This window comes from Macrobrachium nipponense, chromosome 9 (genome assembly GCF_015104395.2).
Source record: "Macrobrachium nipponense isolate FS-2020 chromosome 9, ASM1510439v2, whole genome shotgun sequence".
In the NCBI taxonomy this organism is placed as follows: domain Eukaryota; kingdom Metazoa; phylum Arthropoda; class Malacostraca; order Decapoda; family Palaemonidae; genus Macrobrachium; species Macrobrachium nipponense.
Genome location: NC_061110.1, coordinates 79,777,402 through 79,802,930, shown reverse-complemented (window position 1 = coordinate 79,802,930; position 25,529 = coordinate 79,777,402). Strand labels below are relative to the sequence as shown.

At 38.9% G+C, this 25,529-nt stretch overlaps 1 protein-coding gene across 2 annotated transcripts in view; it reads right to left on the bottom strand.

Moving 5' to 3' along the window:
- The window catches only part of LOC135218265 (N-acetyltransferase ESCO2-like), a 145,951-nt gene that overhangs the window by 42,934 nt on the left and 77,488 nt on the right, over positions 1 to 25,529 (bottom strand). For both annotated transcript variants that reach the window (XM_064254438.1, XM_064254440.1), the window contains 3 exons: positions 19,613 to 19,707; positions 12,259 to 12,384; positions 3,227 to 3,464 (listed from right to left, as the gene is read on the bottom strand). In XM_064254438.1, coding sequence (XP_064110508.1) covers positions 3,227 to 3,464; positions 12,259 to 12,384; positions 19,613 to 19,707 — 459 coding nt within the window. The remainder of the gene's footprint in view (positions 1 to 3,226; positions 3,465 to 12,258; positions 12,385 to 19,612; positions 19,708 to 25,529) is intronic.

The following is a 25,529-nucleotide window of genomic DNA, read 5'->3' as shown; positions in this document are numbered from 1 at the left end:
TTCTGTGTCAAATGGGGTAACGTGTTATCTTACACCTTCGGCTCCCTAAACGGGCTCCGGCAAGGGGGCATTCTCTCTCCTTACCTGTTTAATACGTACACAGATGACTTGAATGTCAAACTGAACTCGCTCCCATCGGATGCACCGTCAATGAAACAACTATAAACAACCTCTGTTACGCCAACGATATGGTTCTGATTTCCCCATCAGTGCAAGGTCTCCAACGACTCATCGACACCTGCCGCCAATATGCAGAGGAATTTGATATAATCTACAACGAAAACCAAGACCCATTGGCATGTCGCTGCTCCCGAGATCGCTTAAGCATATTGCAGAACCTCAAATTTTCCTCGGAAACCATCGGCTGGAATTTGTGCACGAATTTCCGTATTTGGGTCACATTATCAACCGACGACCTAAAAGATACGGCAGACATTGAACAGAGTGGCGTCGTAAACTATGTGCAGCTGGCAACATGATTGCAAGGAGGTTTGCCTTCTGTCACCGAGACGTGAAACTGCTGCTATTCCGCTCGTACTGCTACAGTATCTATGGGTGTTCCCTCTGGACGAACTATACCCGAGAGACCAAGAGACGCATCACTGTTGTGCACAATGACATTCTGAGACGCCTCACAAATACTCCCCGCTACCACTCCGCCACACAGATGTTCATTGAAAACCACCTGGACAATTTAAAAATCATTGTTAGGCGAACAATGTCCAGTCTGGTAACCCGAGTGAGAAACAGCAGCAACTCGCTCATACAAAGCATCTTAAGGAGTGAAGCAAGAAGAAGATCTAAATTGTGGGAAAGATGGGAAAATGAGGCCTTTGTCCCCTAAAGGACTTAATCTCTGTATTGGCAAGATGTCATCTGCAGTTTTTGTCATTATTACATTTATTGCTATTTTAATTTTTCATTATTACTGTGATTCCTATCAAGTTAAAAGTTTTATTTACATTTAATTTATGTATTAAGCCCTCTGGACCTGACTACTGTAACCACCTAAGGTCTCTAGTTGAAATTTGAGTTATATAATATGTGCACCAACTGTTATTACTCGCAATGCATATTTTTTTTTTCTCACCAATATTATTACTGTTATTACCAGTATGATGATTACTAGCTTTTATGCTACCTCAGCTATATTATGGATAAGTGCCGATTATTCATTTTCTTTTTCTATTTTATCATATCTCGTGTATCTATATTGTGTATGTTACTGTCTTTATCTTGTATACTCAATGTATATGGCCCCGAGCTGAAATAAAACATATTATTATTTTATTATTATTATACACAATGTGGCATTTTCCAGTTTTCATGTCTGTTGGCTCTCATCCCTCTTGGTTGTGAGTATCTGGTCCACAACATGCACATATTTCTTCATTATTGGATTTCTGTGCAATATGTCCAATCTCTTGCATTTCTCACACTGCATTGGTTTTGTGATACAGGGTCAAACTTGCATGCTCCCTCTATCATGATGCCTTAAGGTAAATTGTGCAATTTGATTAATATTAGCCAAATTTTAGAGAGAGAGAGAGAGAGAGAGAGAGAGAGAGAGAGAGAGAGAGAGAGAGAGAGAGAGAGAGAGAGAGAGAGAGAGAGCTCACCACAGATTTTACAATACAGCAGTCTGCTACTAGTGAGGTGTGAGGCTGCAGGCTAGATTTGGGCCAGCATGTGGCCTTTTCATCAAAACTCATGGTCACAACAGCAATTAATCTTCTAACAAGTGTCTGCTTTGTCCAGTCATACTGTGCTTTCAGCATCACTGTAGTCTTACCAATATGTTAGATAAGAATCATCCAACAACCCCTAATTTGAAGATGGTCAGAATTGCACAGATAATATGTGAGCTTGGGAGATTTGGGATTAACAGCATACCTTTCTTCAATATATTCTATGGACAAGTAACGCATTCCACCCAGTCAGAGCTGAAGCCTGATAAAAGTTGCCATAAAGGGCTAAAGTCTAGGCATATATAGATGCTAATTAGCTATTCATGATCCATTGAAGCCTTAAGAATTATTTTCAACAAATTTCATTTTTATTGCAAATAAAAAGAACTTATTGGAGGCCTATTAGATGTGATCACAAAATTAATTTAGACCTCTACTGAAGTCAGCCAGACACAAAGATTTTACAGAAAACAGAGAAGTATGTACTTTCATTTGGTAGTTCAGTTTTACGTTGGTCAAAAGTACTACTGTCTTGGGTAGACATTGTCCTTTTATATGAACACTCCAATAATATGGCTTTTTACCCAATTTCATTGTTAATAGTATCCTCCAGATATTTCATATTAGAAAAAGTGTCTCTCTCTTTCTCAATAAGAACATTAATCCTACCTAAGATTATAAAAAGTAATTCATAATACTAAGAAGAAGCACCCAAAAAATACCATGAATACAAATATGATATTTTACAAAATTTTTCCACAAACTCAAACAAAAAAATAACCTTCCTCCCTATGAAGTGACTCCAGTCAAACTATGAAAAGAACATGCTAAGAGAACAGATTCATTATACATTGAAGTTTGCATTCCAATGGCCAAAGAGGATTAGCACATTATTCCTTTGTGCAACTCTTTCAAAGATAGTTATAAAAACTAATAAAAATAAGTCAGTGGATGAAAAGCTATATGAATCTACATTTAAGTAAATACACTTTCACAAAGTGAAATTTAAAAGGGAAAAAAGACAAAGCATTAGTCACTAACAGGAAATTACTTGTGACTGAAAATATGTTTCATTTATGAACTGATTTACTAAAAAAAGTAAACCAGGATGAAATATAATGATGAATTACTAGTGAAAAGAATAAATTTAAATGAATGGTCAATGAAAATTGGTTAATTTGCCATGTACACACCAGAGGAATTCTACACAGAACTGTGACAAGCCCTACTGACTCAACAATGATGTATAAGGTGGTTGGGTCTGAACAACAGGTTTCAGGTGGCACATGCATGGACTAATGATCTGCTTAGTAGACATTAAAGTTTTGGAACACTCGAAACTTCGTACAAAGCCTGATTAAGAGTGATGGGATTGTGATGAAACAAACATTAGTAGATAAAAATTCATATGGGCCAAGTAGAAAATAAACCTGCCATAAACAATAATCATGAAATCAAACAACATTACAATTGTTACTAAATTGGGGTTTCCTTTTATAATTAAAGCAGAAACACATATTAAAATCTATAATACTAACTTGTTTCTCATAAGTTATTTCAGCATTCTCCAGAGTTTTTTCATCATTAAAAGCATGTTCCAGATCTTGTAATTCCGATGGTTCTTTGGATGACAATGTTAATGATCTTGGGTTGAATAGCTTCTTTCCTTTCTTAGGTGATACCATACGCTTTGGGGGGGAAGGAGTAGTGGGGACTCGTGTTGGCATAGGTCGAGGGTTAGCCCTCACAGATGGTAATAACGAAGGTGCTGGTAAGCTGAAATAGAAGTTGTAATTCATAACAGTGCATTTTGTAAAATCAGCATGTTTCTAAACATTACCTGTACTTTATTATCCTAATTAAAAATTGGAAAAGAAAGAGTAAAAGTATAAATGAGCATTCCTAAAATTTTTGACAGATGACAGCTGCTGAATATCAAGGATTAAGAATGCATAGGATAACATCACTGGAATAAAAAAAAAATCACTATACTGAATAACCACATGGTTCAAGTCTCAGGTCAGACTAAATTTTCACAAATCCATGCTTAAGGTTAAAATAGAATCTCTATCTTCCATAAAGATTTACATATGGGTTTTCAACATCACTTATTAGTCTGAATACAGTATTTGAATTTCTCCACACTTCATGTTTTGAATGGCTGGTAGTAAGGTAGTATTTGGTAACTTTACAAGTGTGGAGGCAGATACTGTCTCACACCAGTGTCTGCTGGTTCTTCCCACCAGTTCCTCTGCTTCTACACATTTCTCTCATGTCTGCCCAGATATTTTCCACCATGTTACCCAGTCCAACTTCTACGTTCCCCCTTTCTAGCCATCTCTCTCTCAGCCCTCCTAAACTGCTACTCCTTTTCTCCTTCAAGTTACCACCCCCTAGATGCTGACCCCTTGGCGTGGGTAGGGGGCTTAGGGACCAGCAGCTGGGCTCTGATGGCTGGTAGGATTGCTCTCTCACTGGTCCTTGGGGCCCTGCTGCTGATCCAACTAAATTAGAACTTTTCCTTCTTTCTGCAATTTTTTCATTCTTACTACATCCTTCTCCTTCATATATTTTTTACTAGCATTTCGGTTTAATTATGAGGATTTTTCCTACTTTTGTTAAATTTTACTGCTCAGGTGCTCAGTTGAGTCTGACAAGGGATCGTGTTTTGGAAGGGGTTTGCATTCGAAGCTAATTGTGGGAGTTGTGGTGGTTGAGTCGCCACCCGATATGGTTTGGACCTAAGAGATGTTGATGGGATTTTCCTATTACCATCTTGAGGGCGGAACCATCTCCAGGGATCAGCCCATCGGAATCCAGGGGGGGGTGGTGTTTGGGGATGGGACTCCTGGCTTCTGTCCGGAAGCCCACCAATACGTCTGAAGTGGGGAGTCGGTCCCCATTAGTGGGGTCAGAACTCCCAGCAGGCGGATTGGCTTATACCTGGGCCACTGCAAGCATATTGATGCTATCCCGAAAGGGTAGGGTATGGGGTGGACTATTGGGAATCAACTCTCACTTGTGCCATTGGTGGAGAATGTGAATACCTGACTGATCCACGATACTTTCTTGATAAAACCAAGCAGCTTTGGGTGTGTAGGTGAGCCGGTTTGTGTGAGGTGGTCTGGTGTGTGCGTGCTTAGTATCCTGGGATCGCTTTGTGGGCTTGTATAGTTTGTTGGGGTGGGGAGTTTGGGCATTAGAGGTTGCCTTGGTTTCCCTTTCTGATGTGCTGTTGGGGTCTCGGCGGGGCTCTTGGATTTTGGGTGCGCACTTTTTGGACTTCTGAATATGAACCGGCATTATTTTATGGATTTGGACCACAGTATTCCCTCCCCTGGATCCGACGACTTACTGGCACTGGCAACGACTTCTGGCTTGAAGATGGATATGAGGTCGGCTATCAGACAGAACCAAACACTGAGACACCAGGGTGTTAGTAAATCTGGTGGATTTGATCCTAATAATAGAGTCCTTCATTGCACTAATATAAACTTGTCATTAGATTATGAGTTTGTACAGTGTAATGAAACAATTTGGTAAAGTGGAGAGAATTAAATTAGTTCTGGAAAAAGACAAGCAGTCATTTTCTGCAAATGTTAAATTTTCCACACCCTTGGAAGCTAGTGAGGCACAACAGACTCAATGGCCACATTCTTAATGATTCGGTTCTTAGCACGAAAGTGTTTTCAGTGAAAAATTTAAATGATGAGCCATTTGATTTTATCCCTAAGAACGAAGAACATGGACCAGCCCCATGTACCAGAGCGCTTCCTACCCCTATATGGCATGTTGCTAGCTACAAGGAGGAAAATTTTTTTATAAAGGCTGCTGAATGTATCGAGAGCAAGGTAGGTTCCATTCCCATTGGAAACTTGAAGCGTTATGGAAAGAACTTGCTAATAAAAGCTGGTAATGAAACCCAAGCAATTTTGCTATCAAATTTTAAGCCTCCTGAAACTGGAAATATCGAATGTATTGCAACGCATAGATTCTTTAACACACTGAAAGGGGTAATATACTCAAAAGACCTGCATGTTTTTGAAGAGGAGGAGATTCTCCATCGATGTCCTCCTTGTGTATCTCATGTAAAAAAACTTGGAGGGGATGCAGCTATCCTTTTAACCTTCTCCTCCAGTTACCTACCTGATATTATCATTGTTGGCCATGAGAGGATGCAGGTTAAAAGATATAAAAGAAATCCTAAACAGTGTCGCAAATGTTTTGAATATGGCCACATTCAAAACTCTTGTGAAAACAACAAAAGATGTTCTGTGTGCTCTGCGGAGCATGATAATTTTGACGAGTGTATAGCAGCCCAATACTGTTTTCAATGTAAGGGTGACTCTCCAAATTCTAGGACTTGCCTCAGATACAGATTTGAAGAAGATGTATTGGCAGTGGCTGACAATGAACATGTCAGCATTAGTGAAGCAAAGCGTGTGGTAATGGGGGCAAACAAGTGCCAACTCAACCTATGCTTCAGTAATAAAACTTATGAAAAGTTCCAGCAATGTAAGGCAACTAATAACTGCATCTGATAATAGGCATCACTTACCTGCTCCTCCACGGACTGTAAATAATGAAAATCCCCAATCTGTCAAGAAATTTTCATCTGCTAGTGCCTTGGACTCCAACACCAAAAGTTGTACTTCAAGAAGTACAGAAAACTCACCTACCAAAGTCAATACAAAGGTGACTAATATGATAGCTGCAGGCTCACCTCCCCAAAAAAGGGAGCCAAAATCAATTAACAATTCAGGAAGCTGTTCCAAAAACACTTCCAACAAGAATAAGCCAAGTTACCAATCCCAATTAGATAGAGCTACTTCAGAGCCATCAATTGTCACAGCCACAAATAAAAATGAAAACAAAACTATAATTACAACCACCAAGAAGCGCACAAGGAATACATCCCCAAATAATGATGGCTTTAAAATAAAAACCTCAAATGGGTTCAGTCTTTTGGAAGAGATCTCTCCACCTAGAAAGGTGGTTCCAAAAGCAGTTTCAGCCCAAAAACATATGAGTTCTGATCAGTCTTGCCGCCCTAAGACAAAGGACATGCCTTGTGATTCGCAGAATCACAGTAGAAATTCTGATCAGAATCAATACCAAAAATATGATCAGCCAAAAACTCTAAATTCCAATTCAAATGAAAAGGGATTAAAGAAACACTTATAAAGGAGAACTTTTCCTCTCCACACTAGGAACAGTACTTCCCCTCTAAGGAGTGGGAAGTAGCACTTTTTACCACCTTATCATTCATGTTCAATATCCTTCAGTGGAACTGTAAAGGTCTCAGAGCCCGTGCAAAGACCTTAAAGTCTTAATTCATGAATTCAATCCAGGGATTATATGCCTGCAGGAGACAATGTTAGGTAACTCTCCTTATAATCCTGGACTAAATTATTCAATATTTAACTCCTCTCCCCCAAGTTGTGGTCGAGCCCATGGAGGTGCTGCAATTATTGTTAATAAAGCTCTGCAGCACTCCATAATACAATTAAATACAACTCTACAGGCTGTTGCTATTTCAGTCATCTTGGAAAAGAAGATAATAGTCTGCTCCTTATACCTTCCACCAAATCTTGTTTTTAACAGTGAAGATATTCAGTCCTTAATTAACCAACTTCCAGCTCCTTTACTTCTCCTCAGTGATTTTAATGCCCGCAACCCCCTTTGGAGAAGTCGGTTTCTAGACAGTAAAGGGAAATTAATTGAAGATGTTATTGATAGGAATGATGCTATCCTATATAATAATAATGGGTCAATGACTTTCCACAGCATTCATGATCATCATTTCTCTGCACTGGACCTTAGTATCTCTTCAACAAGTATCCACCTTGATTTTAGTTGGTGTGTTAACGAGAATTTAAATGGGAGTGATCATTACCCGATCCATTTGAAATATGCTGTGAATGGTCCATCTGAAGTTTTACCGAAGTGGAAGGTAGAGGAGGCAGATTGGGATAAATTTAGTAAGGGCGTCATACTAGATAGGGAGTTTGAGTCATTTCATTCTCATCTAGATGCTTATGATTACTTTATTGAATCTACTCTGAAGAGTGCTGAAGGCTCGATTCCCAAAATAAAAGGTAAACCTCGTAGACCTGCAGTTCCCTGGTGGAATAAGACTTGTGGTATTCTGAGGAAAGTTACTAGGAAGTGCTACAGACGTTACAAAACTAGTGGTTCTCCTCAGTCTAAATTAATCTACAAACATGCTTTAGCCAAGCAACGGCGCTTTTATAAGAGAGCCAAAAGAGAAAGTTGGCTTTACTATATTAATGGAATAAACTCAAAGACTCCACTGAAAGTGGTGTGGCACAAAATAAGGAAACTGAGTGGGAAATTTGTTGCATCACCATTACCCTCATTAAAAATAAATGACACTCTGATCACAGAGCCCACTGAGGTTGCCAATGAGCTAGGACAACACTTTTCTGAAGTTTCAAGCGCCAAGAATTATTCTCGAGAATTTCAAAAAATTAGGAATTCTGAAATGATTCTGGAATTCAATTCAGGAAAATCTGAACCATACAACTACAGGTTTTCCTTGAGAGAATTACGGGAGGCGCTCTCCTCTAGTGAATCCACAACTCCAGGTGAGGATACAATTATATATGAAATGCTTAAACACCTCCCAACGACTGGAAAATATCCATAGTTGTTCCAGTTAAAAAGCCTAATAAAGATGCTTCCCTAGCCACCAGCTATAGTCCAATAGCTCTAACCAGCTGTGTGTGTAAGCTGATGGAGAAAATGATAAATACTAGACTAGTTTGGCACTTAGAAACTAAAGGATTAATATCACCATTTCAATTTGGTTTCAGGAAAAACCGCTCCACCCTTGATCCGTTGCTGAGGCTGACAAACCAAATCCAGCAAGGATTTGCCAAACAATGTCAGACCATCGGAGTATTTTTTTACCTTGAAAAAGCATGACACTGCCTGGAGAATTGGCATCATGAAAAAATTGCACAATATGGGCATATGTGGAAGAATGATCAGATTTATATATTCCTTTTTAACGGACAGATTTTTTAAGGTAAAAGTGGGAAACTCTTTCTCCCAACCTTTTGTGCAGGAGGAAGGAGTTCCCCAAGGAAGCATTTTAAGTGTAACACTCTTTTCAGTGGCAATAAATAGTGTGGTTGAAAAAATCTTGCCTCCTGTTAAATGCTCACTTTTTGTTGATGACCTTGCAATATACTGCACAGGATATGATTCATTGTCAGTATGTAAACATCTGCAAAGGTCTATTAACGCAATTACTAAGTGGGCTGATGAGAATGGTTTTAAATTCTTCTCTTCCAAAACAGTTGCAGTAAGATTTACCAGATGCTGGCGTGTGGAAGGAGTTCCCACACTTAGTTTAAAAGGATTTATCATTCCTTATGAAAGTGAAGTAAAATTTCTGGGGATGATTAATGACCACAAATTAACATGGGCCAGCCACATAAATGCCCTAAAGATTAATGTGAAAAAATCTTTGAATATTTTAAGGGTTGTTTCTGGTTTTAGTTGGGGGCTGATAAAAAATCCCTTTTGAGGCTATATGACTCACTGTGTCGCTCCAAGCTAGACTATGGCTGTCAGATCTATTCCTCAGCTTGTAAAACCAAGCTAAAGGAATTGGATGTTGTACAGAACATGGGGTTGAGAATATGCTCAGGGGCTTTTAGAACTTCTCCTGTTGAAAGCATGTATGTCGACACAGATCATCTTCCCCTTGATCTAAGAAGGCAAGAGCTAGGGTTGCGGTACATGGCTTGAATGAAAAGTGTTCCCAAAAATCCCTCCTTTCAAGTACTTAAGGAAACAAGACTCGCGGAATTTCTGTGGTACAAGAGCTTCTAAACCATTCCAAATTTGACTGAATTGAGGATGTTAGGGATAACCATCTCAAATCCCAGAAAGTACTGGAGGTAAAACATCCCGTAAATCCTCCATGGCTTACTCCTGAAGCATTAGTATGCAAGAAACCATATAAGAAGAAGGATTGTACTGAAGAAGAGATTAGGGGAAAATTCTTAGAACAAGACGTTACCCGTGCCAATTATGTGAAGATTTATACAGATGGATCAAAGTCGGATAGTGGTGTTGGATGTGCGGTTATCCTTGGTGATACAGCATATACAGCTAAATTACCCGACTTTGAATCAATATTTACTGCCGAATTAATAGCCGTAGCCTCTGCCTTTGATTTAGTTCTTCAAAGTAGTGACACTAATTTTGTCATATACTCAGATTCTAAAAGCACTTTAGAAGCTATCAAAAGATTTAATAGCTTTCATCCGTTAATCCAGAAACTTCAGGAGTCACTTTTTCGTATATATTGTCTGCGTAAGTCAGTCTCTTTCTGTTGGGTTCCTTCTCACGTGAGGATTCACGGAAACGAGACTGCAGACAGGGAAGCAAAAGCTGCTAGCGCTTTGCCAGAAACAACCTTCAGGAAAGTGCCTCATACAGACCTAAAAGGTCCTATTAGGTCTTATGTATTAAGTAAATGGCAAGAAAGGTGGACTTCTATCTCCTCTTCTTGCCAATAACAGTAAGTATAGAAGTATTAGGAAAAATATACAGCCGTGGCCTTCGTCATTCCAGCTTGACAGACAAGCTGAGGTTATTTTAACGAGGTTAAGGATTGGGCACACTTATTACTTCAGTTTATTTTAGAAGGAAGCAGCCCACCAGTGTGTGCTTACTGTGACAAGATACTAACAGTGGAGCACATTCTGATGGTTTGCCCCAGATATTTTAACCAAAGGGAAAGATATTTCCAGGGTAAATCCCTCTCAAATATCTTGGGAGATGAAGCAGACATTTCTGCTCTCATCTCCTTTTTAAAGTGTATAGAAATTTTTAATAATATTTAGATAAATTTTTATATATCATATACAGATTTTTAAAGACATTAAACTATTTTTAATATATATTAATCCATTCATTAAAATTCATATTTTTAATTTATTTATTAGTCGCATCTAATTTTAAAAATAATTTCCTTCACTAATTCATTAATTCATCTACCATAATTCAACTGATTTAACCTTCATTACGGCGCTGAATGGCCTTCTTGGCCCCAGTGCCTGGGCTTTAGCCCTAAATATCATACAACCATCCATCCTTCAAGTTACCAAATCTTAATTCTAGATCTCCTCTTTCTCTTTTTTGGGTTTCCTCCATCTCATTTTCAAATCCATCACCATCAACTTATGTTGTTTTGTTTAGCACATGCCTCTCCAAAGATCACTTTGCAGTTTGTCACGTTGTAAGAATAAACCATGTCTGATGTTACAATGCAATGAAATTATTTTTTTATTTCTGCATTGGTGAAATATGGGTGTTATTCATTTACAACATGTAGTATAAAGTACACGTTAAATTTTATGTTTTTTAATGAAACATACTTCATGTTTTGAAGTGAAACCATTTGCGTTCTGATGTAACAAGACACAAGATGGCAGTGGAGGGAGGGGGAAAAATGTATACAAAATAGATGAATCAGCTAGACTTTTGGTGTGCTAGTGGTCTTAAACTGGATTATACTGGAAAAGGAATGTTAGTGGGTAGATTGAATAATTGTAGCATATTGGATAAGTTAAGCCAGGAAAATATTCAGTCATACCTTTAAAAATAACCATTTTCCTTGTCACTGACCATGCTTCAGCAACAATAGATTGATTCAGGTCTTAAATTCATTTTAAATCTACTCTACACTAATGAGTGGCTATATTTACCTGTATTCTAGCTCTCTCTCTCTCCATTTCATCCAAACTGTAGCTACTCTTTATGCTCTTTTAACTCTTGCTTCATGGTACAGTGTCCCCACAAGGTAGCAGAAATGCTCTACTTCTCAGATCTGTACATCTATCACATATGCTCTTGCAATACTTTTCAGGCATCAAACAGCCTCTTACTGAACATTTTACAACTGCTGAGCATCTCCTATGGACCATGTATTGACATTGGGTACACAGTACAGAGTTCACCACACCTTCCTGACAACCACAGCATAGCCACTTCCAAGCTTGCAATTTTTCCTTGCATCCTTTCTCATACTCATTAGTTTTGTTCTGCTTACTTTGGTAAGGGGCCAAATTTCTGCAGTCCTTTATAACTTATTTGCCAACCATGATCAATTTTTCTCAGCCTTCCTCAAGTATCTTGTGTATTTTCTTAGCAAGCTCAAGTAGTCATATTCCTCAGTAATGTCCACATTGGAAACCATTCCTTTTTCCTTTGTATACCATTATTGTAAAACGTTTACAACTTTTTTGGCCTCTCAACACTTATAAAATTTCCATACATCCTAATACTAATCTGCTTTAAAGTCATTTATTACTATGGATGGTCCTAGGGAATTCCACTTTCCATCTTCCAGGCCTTTATACTGTACCTCTTAAAACTATTCTATTGGTCTCTCTTATTCTGAACTCCTACACTTCTGTGTCACTTTCTTCATTCAGATGGTTGTTAAAGCACTACCTTCATCACTCCGATACTACATGTTTTTTTAGCATATATTCTAAGAACTGGTTAGTAAGGCAAAACGAAGACTTACTTTTCTGTAACTGAAGAACTCTGAATGAATTTATCAAGCTGCTCTTCTATGACACGTCCCACATTCTTCTTCTCAAAAAGGACGTCTCGTTGCTTGAGAGAAATATCACCATTCTTTGCTGCCAACCTAAGAGAAAATATAGAAATTAGCCTTACAAAATTTATCTCATATATTAGCTTGAATTATTCAATATTTTAAACAGCCACTGTCATGGATATTGCAATTAACCTCCTTCCTTTGCATGTTACAGGATTATTTCTATGAAGGACAAAATAATGTTTTTTTTTTTTTAAGTATAAGTAGAGGATAAGCTTGAAGATGACAGAGGTATATACTATGTGCAAGAGGCTAAGAGGCAGGTGACAAGGGCAAATAGGACAATTCAGGAAAAATGGAAGAAAATCAAGTTTCTTAGTTTAACCAGACCAGCGGTGATTAACAGCTCTCTTAGGGATGGCTCGAAGGATTAAATTATTTACATGGTTAGGAACCAATTGGTTACTTGGCAAAGGGATCTACAGCTTATTGTGGGATCTGAACCACATTATATAGATAAATTCCTCACTGGACACAGCAGGAAGCAAACTCAGGCTATCAGATTGATGGGCAAGTGTGCAACCTACTCATCCACTGAGGAACTAAAGGAAAACTTGAAAAATGGAATCAAAACACAACACAGAAGAGAAGAAAGAAAATATTTGTCCGAAAGGAAACAAAGAGTTTGAACCCCTGCTTCCTTCATCGTGATAGGTTGTGCTGACATTGAGCACACACACACACACACACACAAAGCAATTTTGCTCTCGACTGGAACAAAGATTTGAGAATTTAGGCGAAGCACTGTTAGTGGGTGGCTCTCTCCTGGGGCGGGAGTGGGTGAGTGGGCGGATGAAGAGTAGGTTTCTGGGTGGATGGAAGTTCAGGGCAGCGCTATTATTGTCCTGCTCACACACTACTTAGCAGTAAACCAGTTTTTATAGAACCCCCCCCCCCCCGTGTCTATCTCGCTTTGTGTCACAGTACGTGTGTGAGAGTTGGTTGTGTGAATGTGATTATTGCTGCATATTTTATCAGTTTCCATGTGAAAGAAAATATTTGGAGCACCAAGGTTGAGGGGAAAGATGGAGGATATAAAATCAGCAAACTTCATAAAAACAAATTAGAGAGTTTAGCTTAATAGAAAGAAATGAAATTATGTTATGTTAATAACACTGATATTATGGCTAATGTGGCACACTGTCAATGTATCTAAGGTGCACAGGTGTCTTTTACTTATCAGTCATTCCCTGTGGTCTCTTTCTACTTAGCTGTCTAACCTTTCTAACTTTACTTTGCACCACCTAAACTTTAAATCCTTTAGTAGAGCTTAATTAGTCTAGAAATGTAACAATGTCAATTTATAAATGTCTAATGTCATTCAAAACATTCTTTCTTTTTTTATTAACTTTAAAAAATATATAAACTCAAATTGACTGAATTTCATTCACTTTCCTTTGGGGAAATAATTTTTTATGTATCAAAATATAACTTTTAGAAAAAATACAAGTCCAAATGACAGGTATAAAAAAATTTAATTTAATAAAATAAAAATAAAATGATTTCCCCAATTTAACAATTAACAAAAATTGGATCTACTCCTGAAGTCTACTCCTAAAGTCATTATAAGAGGCTTTTTTAGTGTATCACTTTACATACAGCATTATTAGGCTTGTAATCAAACATTTTTTGGGTGTGAAATTATTTATTTACATATTATGAAATAAACTATGATAGCTATTACTTAATTTAATTTAAAACTAGAGTCATGACTTTTGATGGGGCTACAAAAGTCAATGAAATAGTCTATAAACCTAATAAAGAATAGGTTTATCTAAACAAACTGTCACAGAATAGTTAATCAAAACCCTATTTATTTAGGCTTTATGATTTTTGGGTACCCCTTTAAGAGACAATAGAATTATTTTGAACATATGATCTGGACTTGCCCTTGCCAACTCCCCATCTGCTGTTGGACTTCTGGCAGCAACATCAACCCTTGATGATAATACTCAGTTAATCATAAATACACTACAGTACAGTTTATCAAATACGAAGATGAAAAATCTGGTTTTCAAAAGAAAGCAGACTGTGCACAGATCAAATACTGTATTTGTGTTGGGACGTGTAGCAGTGTATGGAACCTATACATCCCTTTCCCATGGGCTTGTTGATTATGAATGAAGCCTTTGACAATACCTGCAGACCAATAGCAGGTCTTATGGTATTTCCACCGTGTAAAGCTAACAAATAATTTACGTATATATAAAGTGGGTGCAAAGTTAATGTTGACAGTCTTGGTAAGTGAGTTTGTAGTGAATATTGTAGTGGTGCTACAAGAAATTGTAACCTTTGTTGTATACCCTTTTCATGTATATTTTAATGAAATGGAAAACAAAAGTTTAGACTGGAATAATGGCAGAAAGCTGAAATGTAAAATAAGTATATGATGCTGTATTTATTAGCAAAACACAAAGTTTACAAACTTTCCTTAATAGATAATCAGGAAGAAAAAACTGGAATATTGACAAATTATGAACAAAAGGATGAAATAACAGATGACAAAAAGATTAAGGCAGTTGTCTTCCAATTAGTTAGGACCAACAACACCCAACACCATTTCTCTGACTTGAAATTGATAATTTTAAAGATTAAAGGCTGAACAAGACTGGGAAATATAAAAAGACAAAGTGCATGCATCATTAAGATTATACATTAGTACAATCGGTTTGTTCATACGCAAACAAACCTACGGTCTTAACAACAGGATAATTTTCTAGCGCCTAGCTAGATCCAGTTAAAATGCAGATGAAAAGCAAGGAATCTTGTGAGATCAGGCAACGCGTGTATACGTATCTGGTGAAAACTGGTCAAAGACATTGCACCCACGCCACAGCATTCAGTCTTTTTCTTAACCGCCTGGATGAGTTTCGGTTGCCCTCTCTCGGCCTTTTACCCAGTTCATTGCCCGTTTTCACTTGTGTTTAAGTGTGTGTGTGCTTATACTATGGCTTCTTCTGCTTCTTCTCGGCCTCGCCAACATATGTGCCTTATTGGGGCACGTCCAGTCGGTCTTGCATAAGGTAAACGATTCTGTGTCAGATCGGGACTGGTCTCTTCGGTCAAGGGGTTCTTCCAAGTTGCTTCCTTCTCTACTCATGAGGCATGGGAAGTATTATGCTACAAATTCTGTCTGCTTGTTGTCTCGTCATCTTAACCCGGACGTTATGCGTCTGAAGCCAGGGTTGACTTTGGAGCAGGTGAGGTCGGTGGCGCCGTCCTTGTCTCCGCAGGATGCCTAAGCTTTGAAGTCTACGGCAGCCTCCATGTTCAGACTGTCATGGTTGGACTTCTGGTTGACAGTCATTGCTAAGATTACATCTGACAGGTTCCAAAACGGGTTGGTGAGTGCTTCTTCTCTTGCCAGTTTGTTGCAGTCTGGGGGCAAGGTGTTCACGTATCTAGCACACCTCAGCATCAATTTGTGGGCTAATCTTCTTCTGATCAGAAGAGACGCGGCTTTGTCCAGGATAGCAAGATCGGTTGACCCTGAGTCCTTGTTGGAATGGGGATCTTTTAGAATCTCAGTTCCTGTTCCCTCGGACTGAGCTGGAAGACATGATAGACCGACACTGGGTTGACACGAAGGACAGGTTAGCACATCAGGATGTGTCGCAGTCAGAGTCTTGTTCTCGGAGATATCCCACCCCTCCTCCTCCCCCTGCTCAGCAGCAATCACGGAGATTGTCCCCTGGTATGCCGTCTAGGAATTCGGTTTCGGCTGGGCCCTCCCATTCATCCCAGCTTAGGTCAAAAGACCAATGTCCTTTTCAGTCCCGCTCTTACAGGTCAAGAAGGGGCTCCAGAGGCAGAAATAAGGGGGGTCGTCGATAGGTTGGGAGTCTCTCCCTCTCCTTTGTCATGGGTGGGGGGTGCCTGGCGGGCCAGTGGGCCAAGTGGCAGAGTTATGGGGCGGAGAAGTGGGTAGTAGATGTCCTTCGGGTGGGATATCTACTACCATTCGATTTCTCTACCCTGCTCTCGGTCAAACCTCTGCTCAGACGAGTGTATCCCCCCAGATTCTCTGAAGTTCTTGGCTCTCTGGGAGGAAGTGCAGAAAATGTTGGACAAAGGTGCAATACCTGTGATCGATTTATCCACCTTGAATCATTTCATTAGGAAGACAAAGTTCAAGGTGGAGACCCCGCGTTCAGTGTTGGCAGCTGAGAGGGAAAGCGACTTCATACTGTCGATAGATATAAAGAACAGATTCTTCCAGATCCCTATTCATCCGTCGTCTAGGAAGTTCCTTCTCTTTTCTCTCGGTGACAAGGTCTTCGAGTTCAAAGTCCTGTGCTTCGGGTTGACCACAGCCCCTCAGGTGTTCACAAGGGTTTTCTCTCTCGTCTCAACTTGGGCCCATGCTCAGGGGATCCGTTTGCTGAGGTACCTCAACGATTGATTGGTCTAAGCAGGTTCCAGAGAGAGGCTGCTGCAGGACGGAGATGGTCCGCTTTGGTTTTGTTTGGAACTTGGCATCATGGTAAACCAAGAGAAGTCAAATCTCATACCAAGTCAAAGGATCTCTATCTGGGCATGGTCATCAATACGGCAGTCTCAAGTCTTCCCATCAGATCAGAGGTTAGAGAAGTTGCGAGTAGTGGTGCGGGACTTCCTATCACAACAGGATCAGTCAGCTCATCAGTGGGCAGGTTCTTCTGGGAATTTTGTCTTCTCTGGAGAAGCTAGTCCATCATGGGGGACTTCATCTTCGGTCTCTGCAATGGAAACTGAGAGAATTCTGGTTTCTGGTGGGGGACTCGCCCCTAATAAGGGTTCCTCTGTCCCTGGAAGTGAGAGAAGACCTTCGTTGATGGTTGGACGACCAGAATCTCTTGAAGGGCGTTTCTCTGCGTTCTCTTCCGCCGGACTTCCTTCTGTTTTCAGACACCTCCCTCACAAGTTGGGGCACTCATTTAGGCAGCCTCATTATTTCAGGCGTTTGGAGTTTGGAGGACAGACAGCAGCATATCAACGTCTTACAGAGTTAAAGGCAGCATTTCTGGGTCTGAAGGAATTTCAGGAGTAAGTAGAGGGACATTCTGTTGTTCCCATAGACAACACCACGGTGGTTGCTTATGTGAACAAGCAGAGGTGCCTGGTTTCACGTCAACTTCACGCCTTAACAGTTGAGGTTCACCAGTGGGCGGTCAGCAATGCGGTGGAGCTCTCAGCCAAGTATATCCCAAGAAAAAGGAATGTGGTCGCGAACAAGCTGTCGTCGGCATCAGATCCTTGGCACAGAATGGTCTCTTCATCAGGCCATGGCAGACAGGCTCTTCCAGGTCTGGGGGAGACCCGATTCAACAGCAAACTGGCGATATTCTGTTCGGTGATTCCGGATCCTCTGGCATTAGCGAAGGACGCGTTCCAACATCTCTGGGACAACCTGGAGGTGTATGCCTTCCCTCCATGAACAGGTTGATGAATTTGCAGTCTCTCAGGATGACTTTGGTAGCCCGCAGGCGGAATGGCTTCCAGATCAGCTGTCGTTGTTGTCAAAGGTGCCGAGGGAGATTCCCCCCTGGCGGCATCTTCTTTGTCAGCCAACGTAGAAAGATTCCACCAGTCAGTAAAATCCCTGTCTCTTCACTGTTGGAGGCTACCAAGTATCTCCTCCGAGCGAGAAGCTTTTTTCATAGGACAGCAGGACATGTGTCCAGCAATCTCAGAAAGTCTACCTCTGCCGTTTACCAAGGCAAATGGGCGATTTACTGTGATTGGTGTTGTAAATGGGGCCTTTTTTTGTTAGCATAGGGTGTACGAAGAAAGGTGTCCAAGAATACAATCTTTTTGGATACGTGAAGCCATCAGACAGGCGTATTTGACTCCTGATGATTCCACCGCCAAGTCTGTGCAGGCTAGAGCGCATGATGTCAGGGGTATTGGTCCCTTTTGGCTTTCAAGAAGAATTTGGTTATTCATAGAGTTCCGAGCGCTGGTACTTGGTTACACCAGTCCATGTTCACCTCTTTCTATCCTAAAGATGTTGCCAACAGATCTATGAACACGTTTTCCCTAGGTCCTGTGGTGGCTGCCCAACAGATTGTGTTTGTGTAACTCATCATTGGCCTTAACAGGGCACATTTGTATCTTACCTAAGATGATTGTGTGGAAGAGAGAATGAGTGAGTTGGCTGGTCTCTTTTCTTTCTCTTGCTCCTTTCCTTCTTTCTACAGGCAGGTTGAGGAATACACATCATTCGCTGGACCGGTCTGATACAGGTGGGTAAGGTAGTCATACTGATAGTTTGGTTGCTTGATGTACAGATAATCAAACCCTCTATTCAGTAGCATATACTCTGCTCCCTAGCAAGGGGGAGTCAGTAGTAGCAACGAATCCAAGGGCATTGGTTTGTTAACAAACAGTCAAAAGTTTCGCTTTAGTTCCCAAATGCAATAGTTCATCCCATATATCATTGTAGGTAACCCAGAGGCTGAATTGTCTGATATCACTATCTAGCCTCTCAACGGGCATCAGTCCCTCTCCTGTAGATATTTTTTTGGGGGTTGGACTGGTGGATAGGCCCCCAGCCAGTCTATCCTATTGTTAAGACCGAAGGATAGTTCGCGTATGAACAAATGACAAATTTTCTAAGACAATTTATATTTTTCATAGCTACAACCTAAGGCCTTAACATTGTACTGCCCACTTCTAGCTGCCCCTGTCTTCTTAAAGACATCCTGGGTTGTGAAAGACTGAACACGGTGGCGTGGGTGCATGGTGTTTGATCAGTTTCCACCCAATATACATACTTGTTGCCAGATCTCACCAGATTCCTTGCTTTTCACCTGCGTTTTAACTGGATCCAGCGAGGTGCTAGAAAATTATCCTATTGTTAGGACTTCAGGTTTGTAGCTATGAAAAATACAAATTGTCTTAGAAAATTTGTCATATTGCCAAACTACACTAACATGAAAACTGGTAAGACAATGAAACTATAATAGAAAATTTGTTTGATTTGAGAATAAGCTTTAACAATACTACCAGTATTAGAAATAGACAACAGGATAGAGTAGTAAAGAATATCATTGGGAAAATTAAAGAAGTTCCATGCACAGATGGGACGATACTGAAGAGATGGAGATGGCTCAGACATATTCTTTGCAATAACCGTGAGCTGGCAGACCCAGACCTACTTAGATAAAAACTATGAAAATATACCCTTTGAGTCACATAGCATAGGAGTTAATAATGATAAATCATAAATGGAATATATATCCATAATTTTTCAACTGAGAAATTGTACAGTACTCACATGACATTTTTTGATATATTAACAGTAGCAGACGCTCGGGAACGACTGGTGAAAAACTTTTTTCCTACAGCATCTTCTGTCTCATCCTGAGATACCTGTTGAGCAAATCAAGTCAATAAAACAGCTCTTAAAAAATCCTATTACTAAACATATACAATGAACTCTTGTATGGTAGTTTCTTTTCATTCTACTCTCTTACTAAATTTTACAGTAGTTTTATTTATTTATTTATTTATTTTTTACAAACCAACCCATTACTTTAGGTTAGCCTTGTCTATAGTAGTCTAAACCAACTGCAGCTTTGATGGATTAAGAGGAAGGCCAATATATTTAATGTAAAATAATGGGTTTGCATTTGGAAAAATAAAAATTTCCCTTATACACCCATTACTTTATATGGGGATAAGTAGCTACTTAGATAGGGACCTCATTGTGTAATTATTAAGATTAATAACCTGAAGGGATGCAGTACAAAAGGTTCCTGTTGGTCAGAATGGTAATGGATAGAAAATACACCTAGAAGCTAACAAGGAGTCGGATACAGATTATGCAATGTTAGTATGTATGGTCATAGTTGCACAGTACTCCAACCGAGTGAAGAAACAGAATGGCAGAAGAATAATTTACCATTCTTGTAAGAAAGAAGCAGATGCTACATGAAATGGAACATGAACTTTAAGCTGCCACCATACAACCAACTGAACCTGAACAAGTGGTGCCCTTTAAATAAAGCCTAAAAAAAAAAAAATAGAAGGGATTTCCGTGTAGCTGTAACAACGCTAATGATTATATGACCCTACATTATAACCTCTGCCTTTTAGGTTAGATACTTGAGATTCAGAGGTGGAGTAAGTTGACAAAATAAGCTCTTTCATCAAAAAGGATGCAGTAAGATATTTAGTACTACCCTGCAGTTCTGACAGGCCATGGGGCAAGACCCTCCTTGGTAGACAGTTGCATAGGCTGAGCAGGAATAACAAAGTTAGTTATTGTATAGGGGAGAAGGAAAACAGTTTTTGCTTTGGAAACAGGCAAATAAGCAGATCCATTAATTCTACTGTCATCTCCAAAATTCAAGTGTATTGGACATATTTTCTATTCCCTCATTTTTATATGTATTTATCAACTTTTCCTATAACATGTATCTCTCTGCAGGTTAAAATGAAATGGTGTTCCTGTAACTCTGTCGTTCAGGAGACTATTACAATTTACAGTCATTTCAGTACCTTTCCACCCTAATGTGTTAACTGTGATCTGGAAACAATAGGGGATAACACCAACAAAAGAACCTGAGGGGCCACTGCTTCGCTGAAGAGAGCCCTGAGTTTGCCTTGCCATGAAAGTTTAGGATATTTTCTCAATTACAGATAAATTGTTACCAGAAAGTACTCAGCCTTCAAGTTGATTTTTTATATAGTCCCCTCTCAATTAATGCATTTTAACTTGAGCTAGAAAATATTTTTAAATGTTTAAAAAATGAAAAAATTTAAAGCGAATTGGAACCTGAGCATTGTTTTCAAATCACCCACACATCAGCGCTACAGACGACGGCTGTCAACATAAAGACATAGCACGTTATGTATTTATTAATAGTGAAAAATTTTTTTTATTTATTAAAAAATCAAAAGATTTTGTTTATTTATTAATAAAGTGAATAAAAAACAAAAATTAGACACGAAACGAAAATAAGCTTCGTTCCAACATCAGCCTAATTGAGCAATGTCAGGCTGCTGATGGCTACATAAAATTACACACATAATAAATATGCACCTTTTCCATGAATCTTTTAAAAAGTTATACATTATTTCACTGCATCCAATATTGTATGTATTCTCATATTATTCTGTTATAAAATAACATAGCGGTCAATGTTTTGGTTTAGAAATAACCTCATACCGAATACGAGTTTATTTAACCGTATTTGACTCGGTTCTGTGCAAATTTTCTTGCTTCTAGTTAGCATAAACAAAAATCTAGATAATTTACTTGTATAAGACAAGGTCATTTTTGTTATACAACAAGTTTTTAAGTCGAAGTATGGCTGGAATAAGTCTTGTTGTGAACTAATAACTTTTTTCGTTAACAGATTACATTGGGAGCATATTTATTGTGGGGGGGGGGAAAAATCCATTTGCCATTTTCACTTGATTTCATCATAATACGAGCTTTACATTATTTATCTTTCTGTTTTAACTTGATTTTATCGTAATGCAAGCTTTACATTATCTTTTATTGGCATGATACAACAGTAAAATTTGTTGTTTCAATCCCAGTAGTTTTGATTACAATGTTTTTCTCTCGATTTTATCTACAGTTGTGTTTGATGGCATAACATTATGGGAGTTTTAGCCTTGGTGCCGATCCACATTAACAGTCAATAGCAGCTTGAACAGCTTTCTCAGATTCAGCTACAACTTGGTTTAAATTTACCAGCAAATTTCCTTGCTGATCTTTGATCTATAGTAAATAGTTATTACATAAAAATTCAGTCCTATTCTACATAACATCGTTTATAACATAACTGCAGTAATTATTTACTATCGTACAATGGCTGAAATGCAAGCCAAACAGATGTTTCTGTTATCCAATTCAATTGTACTTAGCAAAAAAGTAGTTTCCCAACTCCAGGAACGTAACTTCCCTTATTCCTGTTATTTCATATGGGGAGAATATGTTTAAATAACATGTTTTTAATTAATGCGAGCTCTCCAGGAACATAACCCTCACGTTAATTGAGAGGTGACTGTATTTTATTCAGATAGACAAGCCCACAGGGACCATTGACTTGAAATTCAAGCTTCTAAAGAATATGGTGTTCATTAGGAAGTAAGAGGAGGTATAGGGAAATACAGAGGCCTGATTACAAAATCCTCTGGAAGGCTATTCCACAGTCCAACGGAATGAGGAATAAAGGACCTCTGGAACTGAGATGTTCGACAGCAGGGAACACTGCACATTGTTACTGCTGTTCAGCGAATCTGCTTACTCTGGGCAAGTAAAGGGAATCAGGGATCAATTATAAATGTGAAACATCTCTGCTAAAATACAACTTATGAAAAAGTGACAAACAAGAGACCCTCTGTTGATGGTCCAAGTCATAACTGGTACTATTAGAAAACAGAAACCTACCACCAAGAACCACTCTACATAAGAGATAATTCTCTGGTAGAGTTAAGACATCCACACCAAAGAACAGTATTCTAGTACAGGAAGCACAAATGACCTGAAACCAGTTGCACTGATTTTATCACTTATAAATAGGTGAGGCTTTACAAACAATATATAACTTCTTGCTGGATTTGCTGAAATTTTCATCAGATGTTTCTCGAAAGTAAGATGCGAGTTCAAAAGTCACACCTAAAATAATTAGTTTCAGACTCATTCAGCAAAGTTCAACCTTTTCCCTAAGGCCATTAACCAATCTACCATCATCTGTTAGTAGTGGTGGAATGGAAGACGAGCATGACCCAAAGACATGATGCCAATTTGGTCCACCACAGATGAGGCTGAGTAATTCCTTCAAGTTTCCTCTTCAAGGATTTATTGTAATTTCTCTTGGCTGTATGGTAAATTCTATTCGTGGCTTGGTGAGACTCAACAATAATGGTTTAATTTTTATTTGAGCAATTTGGTCTGTTTGTCATGGTAGGCTTGTCTACATGTATCATCAGACCATGGCTGGTCACTTATCCTAAATTTCATTACCTTTCTTGAGAAATCTTATTAAAATGGCCATCAGCATTTCTTTTAACTTCTTGTAATCAGGATCTCATATAGCTTCAGAAATATTAAGTACCTAACAAGCTTCAGTAATGCTATCCCAATTGGCTCTAGATTTCAGCCAAACCATTTTTCCAACATGTAACTGATATGTCCTTCTCAATGGCACAGTGATCATAAGTGACTATATATTCACAGACCTTGGACTTCACAATAGCTAGAACATCTATGGATATGAGTCTAATCTAATACCAGATATGTCCATGGGTTTCTCAACTAGCTGCACAAATCATTAGATGCTTCTCAAAAGTAAGATGTGAGTAAAATGTTACGCCAAATATAGTTAAAGCATTAGACTCATTTGGCTGTAATAGCATCACCAACGCCTCTTACCACACCAGCACAGCATTGCCATCCAACCTAACAGTTTTCACACCAAGTAAATACAACCAATGAGGGCAAAATTAGACAAATTAAGTTTAAATACAACAACTAAATAATACCAGAGAACAACACAGGAATTATGGTCTACAAAAAATTATAAAAAAATGATTGTGATGATGACGATAGCAAATTTTGAGGGCACACAACAGCAGACGTACAAGAACAAACGTGCATTCTCAAGGAAGGTATACTGCATATTATAGAAGAAGAAGAAGAAGAAGAAGAAGAAGAAGAAAAAGAAGAAGAAAAAGAAGAAGAAGTAGTAGTCTTCTAGGGCATCGGCACTTTGTGCTTTATGTGACATAATTATCGGCAGAGTAATACCCATTGGAAGTAGATTCTCATAAACGTATTCCTTTAAAATTGGTAAGAATCCCGATATTAAGGATAACTGGGGAGCCATAGATATTGCAAAACCCTTTACGTAATTTGATTTAAAAATAATACCAAGAAAATATTGCCCCTCAGTAAACAACATGGCTCGATGTCCAGCACGACTAGGAACTACGAATTATGAGCAGCGTAACTACGTATGATTGTAACTTTCGTAAGTCAAGCACGACTGTAAATTACAAATAATGAGCAGACTGCAAAAATTTTTGGCAGGCAAAAGCACTGTCTGAAACTGACAAAAAACACACATGGCACTTTTTTTTAATATACAGTAACCTCCCCGTTAACACGAGGGTTACGTTCCTGGAGATGTCGTGTTAGCCGAATTCGTGTTAACAGGGAAGTATTTCTCCATAAGAAATAATGGAAATAAGGGGGTTAACGTTCCAGGGCAATGGGAAACTTAATCTATTTTGCCAGAAAAAAAACCACTTTATTTATATATTTTTATATACAGGTAGTCGTCTACTTACGAACTATGCAACTTATGACAGACCGACTTTACGACAGCTACGACAATATAATAATATACAATAATATTTAATTTTATATTTGGCTAAAATACGTCGAGCGCGCGTACGATAGTTTTTCCCGCTACCGTCAGCGCGCTCATCTCCGAGAAATTTATGGAGAGAAGAAAAAACGGACCATTCAAACAAAAATGATATTGTTATGATACAATAAAGTTTTATGCATACTTACCTGGCAGGTATATATATAGCTGTATTTTCTGAAGTCCGACAGAATTTAAAAAACTTCCGACACACGCAGTGGTCGGCCAGGTGGTTAGTACCCATTCCCGCCGCTGGGAGGCGGGTATCAGGAACCATTCCCATTTTCTATTCATAATTTTTATTTCCACTGTCCCCTGAGGGGAGGTGGGTGGGTACTTGAATATATATATATCTGCCAGTTAAGTATGAACAAACTTTATTGTATCATAACAATATCATTTTGCTCATGAACTTACCTGTCAGATATAAGGGATTTTGACGAAGGAAAAATCTATTTCTGGGTGATTGGCTCGTGTCGCCCTATGAAAGGATCCTTAATATCATTCTTTCTAGGTAAAATTAATCTAAAATTACCAGAGAAAAACAAAATTAAGAAAATGTCAGTAAAACTGACTCGCTCACTCTTAAAAAGAAGTGTCGGTATGGTAATAGGGGCGAGTGGGAATCACTACCACGAGACATTCACCAATTAGAACTTCCAATCAGAATCCCCTTAAGAAGAGAGTGATACCAACGAGGCGATGCAGCGCTACTACTACTACTAGAGGACGCCACGGACAGCAGCGCCCCTAGCGGACATCCTTAATCTAAAAACATCTTGTCCTGCATGGGGGGGAAAACAATAT